At 41.3% G+C, this 15,115-nt stretch overlaps 1 protein-coding gene across 1 annotated transcript in view; it reads left to right on the top strand.

Annotated features, from left to right (window-relative positions):
• Positions 1 to 15,115, top strand: part of RTF1 (RTF1 homolog, Paf1/RNA polymerase II complex component) — a 497,066-nt gene that overhangs the window by 374,033 nt on the left and 107,918 nt on the right. Inside the window, exons 15-16 of the mRNA XM_073608860.1 lie at positions 3,498 to 3,575; positions 12,340 to 12,435. Coding sequence (XP_073464961.1) covers positions 3,498 to 3,575; positions 12,340 to 12,435 — 174 coding nt within the window. The remainder of the gene's footprint in view (positions 1 to 3,497; positions 3,576 to 12,339; positions 12,436 to 15,115) is intronic.

Below are 15,115 nucleotides of genomic sequence, written 5' to 3'. Positions count from 1 at the left end.
CGAGGGTCTCCTTAGAGATGTCAGGAAAGATATTGAGAGCAGCCCCATCAAAGTCAATGTTAGGAGTATTCCACAGTTTGGACATGACAGCATTTTTATCTTCGAAGTAATGGAGACGACAAATCACATCTCTGGGTTGATCAGAGGCAATGTTGCGAGGCCTCGGGGCTCGATGAACCCGGTCAAATCGCAAATCATCAGTGACTGGGTTGCCAAGGATGGTGTTAAGAATGCCTCGAATCGAGGGTTATAAGTCATTATCCCTGGTCTGTCAACCCCCGGATATGCAGGTTGTTCCTGCGATTGAGATTATCAAGATCCTTGAGTTTATTTATAGTGAGGCCCTATGTGCATAAGCCAATTAAGTGACCGTCTCCTGTAATTCTTTAATGGCTACCTCTTGTGAATCTTGGTGCTGTTCTGTCTCCTCTACCTCGACGAGTAAGTGCGCCACGTCCGCCCTCACAGCAGAGATCTCCTTTTTTTTTTTTTTTTTATAGTTTTCTCCATACTATTAAACATGCTAACCATCTCCCTTTTAAGTTCGCCTACCAGGGAAGACATATCCGAGCCTGCAGGGGAGCCGGGATCATTCATCAGCCCCGAGCCGCAAGATGAGGCCGGGGAGCTGTCACGAGCGGAGGCAGCGTGCGAGGCTGGGGAGATAATCGATCTCGAGGCTCTGGCCTTACCGCTCCGTGTGCTGGGGCTGTCTCTTTCCGCGGCCAGGAATAGTTTTATAGACCCCACGGTGGCTTGATGTGAAGCTGAGGATTTCCCGGATCTTTTAGGCCGGAGGCTAGACGCAGCTCCTCTCAAACACGACCCTCCAGCGCCATGCCCCTGAAGATAGTTCTTAAGCCTGGTACACACTAACAATTTTTTTCGGGTTGAACAAAAAACCTGACCGCTCAGTTCAGAGCCGCTGTACTAACGATCCAACGTTAGTACAGCGATCTCCCCTGCAAGCTGTTGTGTTCTGACAGGTGGACGGCCATTGGCTGAGAGCGCTGAGCAGGAGCCAGACGGCTGCTGGTTTTCCAGCATGCTCAACCGACAGAAGCCGGCCAAACTGCCAGCTTCTGTCGAACCAGCTGCCATACACATGGGCCGAATGTCGGACGGGTTTTATTGAATCCGCTGATGTCTCCCAACATTGAACCTGTGTGTACGGGGCTTAAATGACGTTGGCTGTTTGCTTGCGTTGGTCATCCAGCTGTAGAATAAATTTAGGGCCAATCAAACGCCTCCCTGATGGTGTGGCATTATATGTATCTGGCTGTGTTTCTCACCATTGAAGACACTATTGATCCTGACCAAATCACCAACTCCATTTGCAGAATGGCAGCCCCAAACTTGCAAGGAACCTCCACCATGCTTCACTGTTGCCTGCAGACACTCATTATACTGCTCTCCAGCCCTTTGGTGTACAAGCTGCCTCCTGCTACAGCCAAATATTTTAAATTTTGACTCATCAGTCCAATGCACTTGCTGCCATTTTTCTGCACCCCAGTTCCTATGTTTTCATGCATAGTTGAGTCGCTGAGCCTTGTTGCTAAATTGAAGGTATGGCTTTTTGGCCGCAAATCTTTCATGACCATGTCTGGCCAGACATCTTTGAACAGTAGATGGGTATACCTGGATACCACTGGTTCTGCCAGTTTTTTTTGTGGGTACTAATGGACACCTGATGTTGAAGGGAAGTGGGCATTGGTTGAACTAGATGGACTTGTGGTTTTTTTTTTTCAACTTGACTATGGGCATGTCTTTTATCTGCTGCATTAAGTTTCTTTGGCCGACCACTGTGTCTATGGATCACAAAGTTGTCTGTTTTTGTGTTGCTTCAAAAGAAATTGAACAGCACATCCTGAAACCCCAGTCTGCTTCAAAATCTTTGCCTGGAAGAGACCTTGGTGATGCAGTAGAACTACCTTGTGTCTTGTTGCTGTGCTCAGTCTTGTCAAGGTCTGACTTGTGACATGAAACGGTCTTGCATAACCATACCTTAATTGCAGCATTTGACTGTTCCTCACCCAGTTTTAGGCTTCCTACACAGCTGTTTTCTGTTGTTATTGACTGTGTTTCAACCCACAGTACATATTGATTGTAATACCTGACTTTTTGCAAATGTAAAAATTGATGCTGGTTTGAAGCCAAAGGGTAATCGCACCAAATATTGATTGGCCAGCACTACATAGGACAAATATTTTGCAGATGATTGCAAAATGAGCACTGTGTCCAGACAGTGGGAAAAGCAAATAGAATTTTAGGATGTATTGCCAACAGGACGGAGGTCCTGATTGCCCTATATACTGTAGTTCTTTAGATCTTTAGTTAGACCTCATTTAGTATACTGTGTCCAATTCAGGATACCTCACTTTGAAAAATATATTGATTAGAAAGAACGAGTCGATAGACAGGTAACAAAAAAGGTGAAAGGTCCGTGGGATCAAATCTATCAGAAAAGACTTGATGAAATTAATATGCACAGTCTGTAGGAGAATAGAAAGGGGAGACACGATTTAAACCTTTTAAAAATACTGCCCTCCTGAACCTTATTTACCCCCTTTGTTGTATTTAATGTGAAGCCAAGACCAAAAACACAGGGGTATGACCTCAAACTAACAGGAAGGAAAGTTCCAAACTAATGTGTGAAAATATTATTTTACCGAAAAAGTAGTTGATGCTTGGACCAGACTTCCAGCAGAGGTAGTGAGTCAGTTGATTCAGACATGCTTTTTACAAACACAGAGCTTATATTCAAAGAAAAACAAAAAAAACTTTTACAAAGTACTGTATAATTATTATTATACAGGACTTATATAGCGCCAACAGTTTGCACAGCGCTTTACAACATGAGGACAGACAGTACAGTTGCAGTATAATTCAATACATGAGGAAGCAGATGCATAGTTTCCCTTAGGTAATGACAGTTATTGCAGATTAAACAAGATCATAGCAGAAATGTTAAAAGTGCTCTAATCTTTAGTGGGTATAAAAGTACATGAGCAGATGTTAAGTTGTTTGTTTTTTCTCCTTTTGGAAAAAAAAATATGCAATATGGATAAAATGGTATAGTTTTAACTCAGTAGCTGCCACTCATGAAGGTAGAAAAAAAACATATCCTCAGGCAGATCAACAGTAGATACTTAGCAGCTTGGTGCCTACCTATTGTGTATATATTATGGCAACCAATACTAGTAAAGTTGGAGCTAGAATTGTGGTGTTAGTCATACAGAACTCAACTCCATAGCCACTCTGTAGCTAGAAGACAATAGGTGGCTTTACAACACCACTTACCCAAGGGGAAACGGAGTTTAGACTGGGTTTCCAGATTAAACACATTTGGGCAACGTTCATCTATGGCCAGTTTTAAGCTTACTGTAATAACGACTCTGAAATGCATCTGAGGATATACACATTTGTACACCTTAGCAGTAAAAGTAATAAAATAAGTCATGTAACATTGCCTTACCTAAAGTGTTGTTCCCTTCTAGGCTGAAAGTCAGAGCATGAAGCAACAGCAAATGGATCCCTTTACTAGGAGACAGTGTAAACCAACTATGGTGTCTAATGTAAGTGTTTTCTTGCAAATATGTTCATGTTTATAGACCTGTAACACAGAGGAGACAGTGTATTATTGCGGAGCAATCTTTCACCCGCTGTGTTCACGGGACATAGCGGATGACCAATTATTGTACTGGGCCAGTCACAGCGATCATGACCATTGCACTTAATGAATGTTTTTCAATCATTGTCTACTATTATTATTTGTGATTGGTCACAGTGATCACATGGTACAGATGGCCAATCACAGTTCATCTGTACCATAAAGGCCAATCACAGCCCTCACAATAGTACACCCTGTAAATGAATGGATGTCATTCATAAAAAAAATTGTTTTAACAATGATCATCACTGTTAGATGCAATTACAGCAATCATCACTGTTATAAACAATCAGTGTTAAAAAAAAGTCCTGATCACCTCCCCAGAGTAGTACAGTGTCCTCATGATAACCCTGCACTGCTCTGGTTACAGTATGTAAAACTTTTTCCATCACCAGTCAGTATTCCTGATAACTGCTCTGGTCACAGTATTAAAATTGTAAAGTATAAAATTGTGATAAATTACAACTTTAAAAAATTTACCTTTAAGTTGCCTCTTGCTAATAACCTTTGAACTGTCTACTTTCCAAAAAGGGGGCATTTAGGGTTTATTTGTACTGTCCTGACATTTTAGGGCCTCAAGAAATGAGATGGGCAGTCAGTATGAGAAAACAAGCAATTCATCAGCACAAGGATTTGATGGGTGCCAACAATCTTATTGGGCTATAGACAGACTATCCAAGAAGTCAAAGATGTCCATAAAAATATTTTATTGAAAAGAAAAATTAATCCACAGTATGTATAATGAACGAATGAATATTCCAAATCCACAGTGCAGAAAAACAAGGATGATCCTTACTTTTATGCACTGTGGATTTGGAAAATTCAATCTTTCATGATAGATACTGTGGCTTAATTGTTGGGCCTTTTGGCACAATAGGATTATTATTGTCACCCAACGGGTCTTTGCACTGAGGAATTGTGTTGCTTGTGTTTCCTATCCTCCAGTGGGACCTTGTAACAGCAGGACAGTTGGGACATCTTTTATCCACTACTGGCCACGGAGATCCAGCACCGTGGCCTTATTTTGGTGGGTCTTGGAGTCAATACATTAGGATTGTAACTTGAACATAACGTTCCATCCTTTCCTTCCTTAGGGATAACAATAACGTTCCATCCTTTCCTTCCTTATCTAGATACCAAAATCTACGCTAAAATCCTTGCGGATAGGCTGAAAAAAGTTATGCAAAAAATAATACATCCAGACCAAGTCGGCTTTATCACAGGGAGGGAAGTGAAAGATAATGGTATCAGGACCCTACTAACAATTCAGGAGATGAAAGGTAATGGGGCCCCAGGACTACTCCTGTCGATAGATGCCGAGAAAGCATTCGACAGGGTAGACTGGGGCCTCATGCAAGGTACATGGGAAGAAATAGGATTGGGTGAGAAAATGATAAAACGCATAAAGGCCCTATACATTAGACCTACTGCCAGGGTAAGGGTAAATGGGATCGTTTCGGATACATTTGAAATGTTCAACGGAACAAGACAAGGCTGCCCACTATCCCCCTTGCTCTTCGTGTTGGCACTGGAACCACTTCTAGCTAGGATAAGACAGAATCCTGACATAAAGGGGATAAAGTTGGGGGAGGAAACACACAAGTTAGCCGCGTATGCGGACGATATCCTGTTCTATGTAACCAGACCAAAGATATCTCTCCCAAATGTAATGAAAACTTTAAAAGAGTACGGTGAGGTCTCAAACTTTAAGTTAAACCCAGCAAAGTCTGAAACCCTCACGTTTAATATCCCAAAAAGTGAGGAACTTGTATTTCAAAAGAGTTTCGCATTTGTTTGGGGTAAAAAAGAAATAAACTACTTAGAGGTTAAGATGACCAAAACCAACGAAAGTCTATATCAAACAAACTTCCTCCCACTACTAGATGAGATTAAAAATGAATTAAATAGAGTAACAACAGGAAACATCTCGTGGGGGGGCAGAATAAATATTATCAAAATGGTCACCCTCCCCAAAATCATATATAAAATGCAGATGCTACCGATCCCACTCCCGGACGCCTTCTTTAAAACAATACAAAAGCTTTTCACAAGTTTTATCTGGAAAAGGAAAAAAGCAAGAATAAGCATGACACAGTTAACCAAAGATAGAGTAAGAGGGGGCTGGGGTGCACCGGATATTAGAAATTACTATAATGCGGTAATATTGTCACGGGTAGTAGAATGGGCTAAAGAAAATAGAGAAAAGAGATGGGTGAAGATGGAGGGCACAATAAGCACAGTTAATTTAGGTAAAACAATTTGGATACCTCCACAATATAGAAAATTAGATAAAGGCACAAACAATATTACTAGACACGCACTAAAAATATGGGACCACATTCACAGACAGGAAAAATGGGAATTTAACTCACCACTAATACCACTAACAAACACAGAATATTTTATACCGGGAATCGAAGCCTTGTTTGGGAAATGGATAACAATAGAAAACGCACAACTGAAAGATATTATGGACCAAGGTAAAATCTGCACGTATCACGAATTAAAGAGCAAAAGGGAGTGGAGATCGATAGATGAATGGCAATACAATTAATTAAAAATTTTACTGAGTACCTGCCTCAGCCAATAAGATCGGAAGCAAATTTGCTTCCCTTAGAAAAAATCTGCGTGGACAAGGGAAAAAAGAGGGTGATCTCAAAAATATATAGAACACTCATAGAAAGGACTGGTCCGGATATTCCACCGTATATTACTAAGTGGGAAAACGAACTAGGGACTTGCCTGAAGAAGGAAAAGATTAGTCAAATAATGCGTAGGGTACATACCACTACAGTAAATAATAACATGAGGGAGATGAATTACAAATGCTTGGTGAGATGGCATATCACCCCCGATAAAGCGCATAAAATTCAAAAAGAAAAATCACAATACTGTTGGCGAGGGTGCAAAGAGATTGGGACGAGGGCCCATATATGGTGGCAATGTCCGGAAATTAAAAAATTCTGGGAAGAAATTAAGCAAGTAATAGGAGAAATAACTAACATAAAGCTTCTAGACGATCCATGGAGTTGCCTATTCCACGGGACAAATATCCCGAACAAACAATATCTGAAAAGCCTATTGCCACCACTCCTAAATGCAGCCAAAAGTCTTATCCCTAGACATTGGAAGGAATCAATGAGACCCACAATGAGGAGTTGGTGCAATAAAGTTAATGAGATCCAAAACTTAGAGTACCTGAGGTATAGCGATGGGGAAGGCTTGGACACCTATGAGGAAAAATGGCAAGAATGGGATAAATTCAAACAAACGATGAGATATGCCGAAGCTATGGGAGCTTAGGGAGTAGTAGAATGAAGGCCCCAAGGGAAGAGGAGAAAAATAGAGGTAGTTGACAACCTAACCGGAATACAGAAGAGTAACCAAGAGAAAGGCCCGGAAAAGTGACTGGTAGATAGGGGAGACGAGGGGGTGGGGGGGGTGGGAGGGATACGTGGTAAGGTGGGCAGGGGAAAATAAAGGTGTTTATACATGATATAAACCATTGAAAGGTATATAGAAGGGGGAAAGGGAAGACTGGCTAAGTACCGCTATCTGTGTCAATGGACGCAGCAGCTTTTCGTGGTAGCACCCACTGAAGAGATGGGCCTGGAGCGCCAGCAGAGTACCCCAGAAGAAGAGGATCGGGGCTGCTCTGTGCAAAACCATTGCACAGAGCAGGTAAGTATAGACATGTTTGATATATTAATTGGGGGAAAAAGAGGCTTTAGTAACCTTTTAAAGAGTCGCACATCTTCCAACTTAAATAAGCTGAAGATGTAGAAAAAGAATTAAAAACCAGACCACGCTCTTATAAATGCAAGTAATATCCAATTAACAATAAACAATTGTGCAAAGTCCATAATAAATAGTCCAAGTGGCAAACCCTGCAGGACTAAATGTAAAAAAAAAAAAACATGCCCAGGGCCCAGAACTGAATTCAAAGACACCCCCGAAAATCAAACTGAAAAAAAATATGAAACAGGCTAGCCCATTTCACTGAAATTTCATTGCAGCAACTCAAAATGGTGCTCAGTAGTTTGTATGGCCCCACGTGCTTGTATGCATGCCTTACAACATCTGGGCATGCTTCTAATGAGGCGACGGATGGTGTCCTGGGGTATTTCCTCCCAGATCTGAACCAGGGCATTACAGATCTGCTGAACAGACTGAGGTGCAACCTGGGGGGGGGGGGGGGGGGTCAGATGGACCGAAACCTAATGTGCCAGAGGTGTTCTATTGGATTTAGGTCAGGACCAAACCAGTCATGCTGAATGATGTTACAGGCAGCATAACATTCTCCACAGCTTCTCCATATCATTTCACAATCTGTCACATGTTCTCTGGGTGAACCTGCTCTCATCTGTGAAAAGCACAGGGTGCCAGTGGCCTACCTGCATATCTGTTCTGGTGTTCAATGGCAGATGCCAATCGAGAGGTTGTCGGGCCCTCAGGCCACCCTCATGAATTCCGTTTCTGATTTTTCAGAGACCTTTACACCAGTGGCCTGCTGGAGGTCATTTTGTAGGGCTCTGGCAGTGCTCATCCTGTTTTCCTTGCACAAAGGAGCAGATACCGCTCCTGCTGGTTAGTTAAGGACCTTCTGCGGCCCTGTCCAGCACTCCTAGAGTAACTGCCTGTCTCCTGGAATCTCCTCTATGCTCTTGAGATTGCGCTGGGGAAACGCCACAAACCTTCTGGCAATGGCACGTATTGATATGCCATCCTGGAGGAGTTGGACTGCCTGAGCAACCTCTATAGGGTCCAGGTATCGCCTCATGCTACCAGTAGTGACACTGACCCTAGCCAAATGCAAAACTAGTGAAAAAGTCAGAAAAGATGAGTAGGGAAAAAAAATGTCAGTGGCCTCCATGTAAAACCATTCCTGTTTTTGAGGTCGTCTCATTGTTTTTTTTGAGCAGTGTATATACAACCATGCCATCATATTGCTCCTGCTCAATCCAATCAAAATCATGACCATCCTACGTCCAAAATTCATCTTTACTCCCTAAAGCATATCTATAATAAATATGCAAATTAAATCCCTAATTTTTGGGTTAAAATAATCCCATCAAAGAAATTTTAATTTTAAAACTAATGCATATGGATAATTATAAGTGGGGGACATCTAGTGGTCAAAAATGGGTAAGACATTCAATGGAAACCCTATGGTGCCTAGACAATTTTTATTAAGACTATACACTATATATAAATGAATAGTATTGAGCTATTTTGTGGTGATAATTAGAAATACAGAATAAACTCCGTATAGCCAAAATATAATAATAAAATTGTTCCAGTTTGATTGGATCAATCCATTGCTAACACATGTAAGTCCCAATAAATATCCTAAAATAAAATGACCTATTTTGGCTACATGTGCGTTCATTTGGTATTTCTTATCACCACAAGATGGCTCTATTCCATTCATTTATATAGTGGATGGTTTTAATCAAATCTGCCTAGGCACCATAGGGTTTCCATTGAATATCTTACCCATTTTTTACCACTAGATGTCCCTACGTATTATTATACATATACTGTACATTAGTTTTAAATATACAATTTCTTTAATGAGATTATTTTAACCCGAAAATGAGGAATGGTCTAATATGAATATTATAGATATATTTTAGGGAGTAAAGATGAATTTTGGATGTAGGGTGGTCCTGCTTTTGATTGGATTGAGTAGGAGCAATGTAGTGGCATTAGTGTCTATGTATATATGCGAATGGATGTGTCCGGGCAGGTGTACTCTGATGTCAGGTGTTGCTGACAAAATGTGTTGGGCGGGACTTTCGGGAACATCATTTCCAGTCTTTGGAGCGCAAACCGGAGCTTTCAGTTTCTATTTCCATGTTTATACATGCCTGAGTATATTGACATTGATGTAAGTGCATTTTTTTTTTCCTTATCAAAAGATTTTTATTAAGTTCATAGTAATAAGCTTAACATGTAAGTGTATTTTTAATACATTTTTTAATAATAACTGATATTGGGCAGCACAGTGTTGTAGTGGTTAACACTTTTGCCTAGTAGCAAAAGGGTCGCTGGTTCGAAACCCAACCACGACACTACCTGCCTGGAGTTTGTATGTTTTCCCTGTGCCTGCGTAGGTTTCCTCCCACATTTCAAAGAGATGCTGGTAGGTTAATTGGTTCCTGTTTAAATTGGCCCTAGTATTTGTGTGTGTGTGTGTGTGTGTATATATATATATATATATATATATATATATATATAATATAAATGTGAGTTAGGGGCAGGGACTTATGTGAATGTACTACGTATATGTAAAGGGCTGCATAAATTAATATTGCTACAACTGAGAGGTTCCTTTTACCTTGTCCCTTTTCAAGTGAGGTGAGCGGTGTGTGCTTCTGCTAGGAAAGTAGGAAGAACACTGCTTTCTTGGGCGTCACCTTTTTTTTTTTTTTTTAATCACCTTTTGGATGTACATTCATTTACACTGAGCACCTTACGGTTTATTATGGACTTTTTCATTTTGCACAATTTATTGTTCATTGGATATTACTTGGATTTATAAGAGAGCAATCTAGTTTTTTAATTGTTTTTCTATTTTTTTGTGAAAAAAAAAAAAATATATATATATATATATATATACAGGGGGTCCCCGGGTTACAAACCAGTTAGGGACTATAGGTTTGTTCTTAAGTCGAATCTGTTTGTAAGTCGGAACAGGTACATTTTTTAAGTGTAGCTCCAGCCAAAAAAACTATTTTTAAGATTTTTGGATAGCATAGGGAAGGGTTAACACCCCTGTAACATTTGTTTTGCTGTGTGTGCCCCTGTTCAGAAGATTTCACCTCACTTCCTGTCCCAATGACAAATGTATTTTGAAAATTTTGGGTTGTTGTGGAAACAAGCCTTGGTGATAAAGCATCAGTGGAGGTACCTTTTCCCCATAATAGCTCTTACAGGAGAGAATTTCCCTTCCTAGGGGTAGATTTCATCTCACTTCCTGTTGTCTGCCTCCGTTTGTAAGTAGGAGTCGTTTGTAAGTCGGATGTTTGTAACTAGGGGACCCCCTGTATATGTGTATATATATATATATATACATATATATATATATATATATATATATATATATATATATATATATATATATATATATATATATATATATATATATATATATATATATATATACATACACACATACACATATGCTGCATATTTGTCTCACAAGAGATAAATATGCAGTGGTCACATACCCTACTGACAGCCCACCAACAAACAGACAAATAACCAAAACACAGAAATAAAGTGCCAATCTGGCAACCATGGGAAGACTTAAAAACAAATGCATTATCTAAGATTTTTGACCACTTGGTGAGAGACAGATCCAAAGCCTAAGAGTGGCCCTCAATTGGCAACTAACAACTTAGAAAAAGTGGCCCATTAGCAACTATATCCTGAAAAGACTAGGGAACTAACAAGTTCTCCCAGGAACCCATGACTCCTGCCCTGGTGCCCCCTAGGGAAAACCTAAAAGAAGCAAAGGAGCAGAGTCGTGGGAGCCAGGTCACGAACAGACCCCTGGTAACGGTAAGCCAGCCGTTAACAGCAATCCTCAGCAACAGACTCCCCCAGTGGAGAGGCTGTAGTCCCTGGGTGCCCAACCTACTCTTCCCTCCCAGCTGCCACGGGGCAACGAGCCATGCAGGGCTGACAGTCACAAGCATGACTTCCAAAGGCAGAGGCAACAACCAGCCCCGCAAAATGTCATGGAGATCCCCCTTCATCTGCCCAGGTGACAGGGATTGAGGCCATAGAGGTCTCTGAGATTGTGGGGGAGGATCGCCTCAAAGTGCAATAGTAGGGATGGGAGATGAGCCGCCAGACATCTGGTCTTCTGCTGCATTGGTAGAGTGAGGAGCTAAGGCCCCATGCTGTTTTTGCCTGGAGAAGCCAGCAGAGGGAGTCAGCGACATCGTGGGAGGGCCGAGTTAAGGACGGGATTCCAGCCGCCCCCGCTCGCCAGAAAGTGTGCAAGGACTTTTTGCCCTTGGGGATCCGGATAGAGGGCAGATTAACGCGTCAGGCTAGCACAGGAGCCTCGGATGGTGCAGAGCTCGGATCTTCAGCAGCCCCTTCGTGTCATCTTCAGGACAAAATAAAAATTCAGATGTGCGAGTTGCTGGCAAACCCTGCAGGGCTAAATGTAAACAAAAAAAAAAAAAAAAACATGCCCAGGGCCCAGAACTGCATGTCCCAGGCATCGGGCTATTGGAATTGCACATCCCTGCTATCGGTGACTTGATTGCATAACCTTGAATTGCAAGCTGGTTTATGTAGAAGGACATTAGTGAAGGAAAGTAATTTTTGTAACAGAAGACTTTAACAAAAATCTGTAATAGCAGTAAATATTTTTTTTTTTTTTTTTAAAGGCTGCCTAAAAATTGACATAGCACCATCTTTTGTCAAACATGGCATTAATGTATACAAAATCCATCTCTTCAGCATAAATAACATACTTTATACATGTGAATGCTGGTGATAGTGCTTTCAACTATAACTTTTTTCTGTTTGGTGTATTGCCCATTTTTAACAAAGCCAAATGTTGCTTGCCTCTGAATGTTGCATAATTTATGTACTTAAACAGCTGCAAATGTGTGAAGAAATTCTAACGTACAGTTTACTTATTACAGTCCAGAGATCCTGCAGTCCAGGCTGCTATTATTGCTCAACTGAATGCAAAGTATGGATCAACTGGTATTCTGGACACATCAAAAGACAAGGTCATGGTAAGAAGTAGCTCTGTCTGCACATGAACGCTTTTGCAATTTTTCAACAGATTAAGGCCTGTTGCACATGGGAGTAAAAAATGCTTTTTTTCTGATCTGAAATGAGATGCATTATTGTCTATGGGCCTGAGTAAAGATCAGTAATGCTGAGTACAGAGCAGTAAAACCAAACTAGAAAATTCTTCATTTGAGTGCAGTAATTTACTTGCGTCTTTACTCGTTTAATGTTTATGCGAGTAGATTACAGTACTGGCAATGAAGAAGAATTTAGGCTTGCATACCTTTTACTTGCCTATACTGCTCATTACTCAAGTCTTTACATAAAGTTTTTGGCCCCTTGCACACGGGCGTCACAAGTTCCTGAGTAAACATCAGTAAATTATGACGCCCGTGTTCAAGGGGCTTTTTCCTTCAATTCTTCAGTCTTCTGTCTGCATATATTTTGAGTTATTATTACAGTGTTTAATCTTTGACAGGAGTTTCACATTTTACTTGCTTGCTTTTTACACATACAAAGTAACAAACCGGGACCAAAGGATCCACAGTGTATAGTAGTTTCACAAGAGGACAAACAGCAGTCTCACCCTCAAAAATTGTTAATACCACAATTTAAATACCAAATTCATAAATAGAAGACCCAAAATAGCCTCCACCACTCACCATTAAAAATGAACGACAACATTGTCACATGTTAAGATCCATAGCACAGGCTCACAGTCACGCCAACGCTCATACGGGCTATAATTATTACTGCATTGATAAAAGCGTGCAGTTTGGGGCTTTAGGGCATAAGCATAAACTGGACAAGCGTTGGAAAATGTTGAGCATTCAGTTGAGTCTCAAATGAGGGTATCGCTGCTATGGCACGCAGCGTATGCTTAGCAGACTATTCAGTCACGAATACCTACATTTGTGATTTTGTCCCTCTCCAGGGGGTAACTATACAGCTTAGTTCCGAATAATCCAATATAAACGGCACAGTCTGTTAAATTTAAAGCGATGTTCCGGCCCCTCCTCCAAAGGTTAGGTCAACAACTACAAATACTGTAGCTGCTGACTTTTACTATTAGGGCACTTACCTGTCCACAGGCATCCGGCAGTGTCCTCACCCGAACCCATTCTTGAATTGTCTCTTGGGTGCTGTCGCCATCTCGTTTAAGGGAAACCAGCAGTGAAGCCGGTTTCCTAATGCGCTTGTGCAAATTTGCTGCGCTCTGTGAATGGGCCAGCTGCGGGGTGGAGGGGGGTACTTTGGGGCCAAACTTCCAGCCTATTTGCGAACTTGGCCGGAAGTGGAAGCAGGTACCTGTCAAAACCAGGCACCTGCTTCCCCTTCCCCCTCAAAAGGTGCCAAATGTGTCAGGGGGGGGGGCTGGGGTTAGACAAGCAGAGCTTCCCTTTTTGGGTGGACCTCTGGTTTAATGGAGAAACAACCTCTCTACTATAGAGTTGGTATTGGTACTTGGTGTACTGCTGCATATTAGACTTCAGAATTGTTCCACTGTGAGTCCCAGTATAGACAGCAGCCGGCAAACAGGTGCTTTGCAGCAATATCAGACAGTATCACAATTGAAGAGGCAACAGGCAGGTAGCAGGAGTAATGCGCAGTTTGCAGGAGCAAGTAGCAGTAGATGAGCAAGCAGCAGCTGAGCAGCGAACATAATGACCTCTCATGACAGGCAATCCAGTCCTGTCGAACTCACAAGCTGCTCGATGCACTCCCTTTGGATACATCGCCAGACCTTGCCCGATAAACAAAAATCCTCAATTGAATAATTCTGCTATAGAGTGCTCACCACTTCCATCTGCTCCTGCTCTTGAGACAGAGCCCATCCCTTTATGGTGCCTGTACTTCTAGGCAGTCACTGCCTCACTCTATCCACAGATGCTGGCAATGGAGTGGAATGATGGAAGGCAGCATGGCATGACTGGAGAAGGGTGTGATGATGTAATCACGTCAACGTGTTTCACTCACTGATTACGTGAGCTTCCTCAAGACAAGATGGCGCTTGATCAACTGGGTTTTTAAAGGCACAAAACTGCAATGACAGTGTTAACCCAGCAGAGGCCGCCATTCATGAAGATTACTATCAACATTTAGCCAACATAAGGGCAAGTTTCAATACCATTATAGGGGGCAGTGCAGGATTTACAGTTTAACCTTATGCCCTCACCCCGTAGTGTCACTTATAAATCTGTGAATCAACCAGGGAAGAGAGCAGTCACAAGGAAAAAAAGAAGGGCCCCCTATTAAACCAAAAAATTTTATATACTAGCAATGAAAACAACAAGTCAGCCATCACGTTGATAAAAAGTCATATGGTGTGGCCATATACTGTTGGTGTGGCCAAATATTACATCAAGGGCTAGAATGTTGGTATTACTCATGCCAAACTGAAGTATATTTGCAACAAACAGAGAAATTCTAAGGATTCAGAAAGACGTACAAATTTAACTCGGTATTGAGTCCTGTATCAATGTACCGAGTATACAGATCCATTATTTTTTTTCTTCTATAAAAGAATAATATTGAGATCGCTCCTTTTGGTTTAACAGTTTTAAGTGAAAAAATTAATTTTGCCTAAATATATGAAGAAAGATTATTTGCAAAATGTTATAAAAGAGGTGAACAAAGATAAGTTTTTATTTATTTTTTCTTCGGTCTTTTTCCATTTAGCAA

The sequence above is a fragment of the Aquarana catesbeiana genome, linkage group LG13 (assembly GCF_042186555.1).
Source record: "Aquarana catesbeiana isolate 2022-GZ linkage group LG13, ASM4218655v1, whole genome shotgun sequence".
In the NCBI taxonomy this organism is placed as follows: domain Eukaryota; kingdom Metazoa; phylum Chordata; class Amphibia; order Anura; family Ranidae; genus Aquarana; species Aquarana catesbeiana.
Note: the sequence above shows the minus strand (reverse complement) of the source record. Positions and strands in the feature narration are given on the sequence as shown.